This window comes from Porites lutea, chromosome 7 (genome assembly GCF_958299795.1).
Source record: "Porites lutea chromosome 7, jaPorLute2.1, whole genome shotgun sequence".
NCBI classification, from domain to species: Eukaryota; Metazoa; Cnidaria; class Anthozoa; order Scleractinia; family Poritidae; genus Porites; species Porites lutea.
In genome coordinates this window covers 16550981-16553551 of record NC_133207.1, presented here as the reverse complement: position 1 = coordinate 16553551, position 2571 = coordinate 16550981, and the positions used below count along the sequence as shown (strand labels likewise).

Below are 2571 nucleotides of genomic sequence, written 5' to 3'. Positions count from 1 at the left end.
CTTTTTTAGGGACTACCGAGCATTTTAGTGGGAAATTGGAGCATTAAGATGGAGCATTTTAGTGGGGAAACAAAAGCATAATGTACAAAGGCCTACCACACAAGCCATCGGAATTTGCAAATTCATTTAAACTTGTCAACTAAACGCTTGACATCGTGACTTGGCAACATTCCTCGCAGTCGCCTTGCATAAAAAAGCACTCTTTCATGCTATGCTCTCGGTAAGTTTAAGCCGTGTAAACACTATAAACCAATTAAACCAGACTAAAAAGTATTTAAAATACTACAGCAGAGACCACAGAATAATTGGATTACTTAGTCTGGTCCCGACTAGATGAAGAAGTGAAGGGGCTCTTGGTACAATGAGCGGTACATTCCACAAAAGCGTGCGCGCATTACACGAATGCCATTTATAGCCTTTAATCAGTATGACATTAAAAATTTGTGTGCGCGGCCAGTGACCTGTGCACTCTTAGTGTTTGTCCTTGCAATTTTTCAACTTTCAAGATGTCTGTGCGAAAGATATCTCTTTCTCAGTTATACGAAGCTTATGAAAAATCTTTCAAGACCTTTCTAGATCACTCTACAGCCAGACAAGCAATAGTGAAGTGCGTGCAAGGCGGGATAAAGCTGGCACTGGAGAAAATCAGTCCGCTGGATAAAAACGAACCTTTCAACATTCTGGGGGTTGGAAGTGGAAAAGGTGAAATGGACCTATTCATTATCCAGTTCATCGCCAGTCAGTTAAAGGCAAGTGGCTGTGGTACAAAGCCTGCTATCCACAGCTGGGTGGTTGAGCCGAGCTCCTTTCTGCTGGAGAAATTTAAAACATCCGCTGCATCCCTACCAGACACGCTCACAGATTTAGCTCATGTATCGTTTGAATGGCAACAACTCACCTTTCAAGAGTACAAGCAAAAGTGCGCTGTTCAAGACAAAAAACCACCCAGCTTTGATTTAATCCATTTTATCCATAGTATTTATTACATGGATGCGGCTGATACCCTACGCACGTGCTTTGAACAACAACTGGGAGCAGAGGGAGCCATTTTATGTCTTGTGCAAACCGAGAGATCATTCTTTGCGAAGATACAGAGGAGATTTAGAGGAAGATTAACGTTTGGCTCAGATATGGTTGTCTACACCGATAAGGATCTCTCGAAAATAGCTGAAGAGAACGGCTGGAAGTATGAGGTCATCAGGCAGGAGTTCTCCGTGGATGTGAGCTTGTGCTTCGGTGAGCCTTCGGAACAAGGCGACCGATTGTTCGATTTCCTGACGCATCAGAAAGACTTCCGGTCTACCGCCGATCAGGAATTGATGCGTGACGTTTTGGATTTTTTCGGAGAGTTTATAGTTGTGGATAAAAATGGAAATAAACTCATCAAAGGACCTGAAATGGCAGCTGTTGTAATTTACAAATGATGCTTTAAACGGAAACATATTTCAAGACAAATATAACTAGACAGAAAAGTAGCAGGGGTTGATACTGATAAAAAATACTCGATAACATCGATACTTTTACCACGATCACGACCTACACTACAGGCGATTTTTTCACCCAGAGTTTAGTGAGTAGGTCCAAAAGATCTTTGAGACTTTATTTCTATAATCTTTATAATTTCTAGCTTACATTTATATTGATAGTCTTACTGTTTGGAATAATTAACCAACCCGTGTTAGCAACAAAAATCCACGAATAAAGTAACGTATTCTATTCTTTCAGTTTATCCATTTATTTCTGTTCTTTAATATCTTAACCGCTTTCGGGAACGGATCCAGTCTCAAAGGTTCAATCCCTGCTCAGCTTATCCAGTTACCTGGCACCAGTATTTCAAACGCAAAATCCGGTCTGCGGGAAAGCTTTTCATGTTTGTAATATTTGCATTTGAGGCCCAAGTTTTAAGAGTTTTAAAAGTCAATGCAATAAACCTAGCTCATGGTTGGTTTTGTGCGCTACAATCCATACTATCGTCCTTAGATTTTCACTTAAAAGGGCGTCTGGCCCGAATAGTTAAACGGGAATTTTTGGGGAAAGGGGGGCCCTAGGCAATTAGTTAGCATTAGAGACCATCGGGTGAAGGCAGATTGGACACCTTTAGCCTGCGAACAAGCTCTCCAAGGCGCTCTGGCGAGCTCGCTCGCAGGGTAGGACACCTTATGAGGTTTACACAACGCATTATTCTCTTAACGTAACGGTACTGGAACAGGACTCCACTAACCTTGCAGAACTGCTGAAAAATCAAAACTGCACAGCCCTAGTCAGACGGAGAGAACACACTAGAGAGTAAATCACTGATCTGCAATGATAAGGGTTAAGCACTAAACTGAATATAATTGTAATGGGATACGACATAGGTGTACACGTATATTTTAAAAATTACTGGATTTGGCAGCTAATACTCGATGGTGTAGTGGATATCGATGTAGCTTATGAGGCAAATGACTCAGGTTCAAAGCAATTTTCCAGTTCAGTTTATCTACTTGCCGCTGACAAGAGGAGCCTGCAATTCTAACCCCCAAGTTGTTATTACGAATGTCAATGTAGCTAGCATTCTTTTGGACTTCCACT

The 2571-nt window shown here is 41.5% G+C and overlaps 1 protein-coding gene across 1 annotated transcript; it reads left to right on the top strand.

Annotated features, from left to right (window-relative positions):
• Nucleotides 1–431: 431 nt before the first annotated feature.
• On the top strand, nucleotides 432–1698 carry LOC140943141 (histamine N-methyltransferase-like). The gene has a single exon (XM_073392197.1). It carries the CDS (start codon nucleotides 507–509, stop codon nucleotides 1422–1424), a length of 918 nt encoding a protein of 305 aa, XP_073248298.1. The 5' UTR covers nucleotides 432–506; the 3' UTR covers nucleotides 1425–1698.
• Nucleotides 1699–2571: the final 873 nt, after the last annotated feature.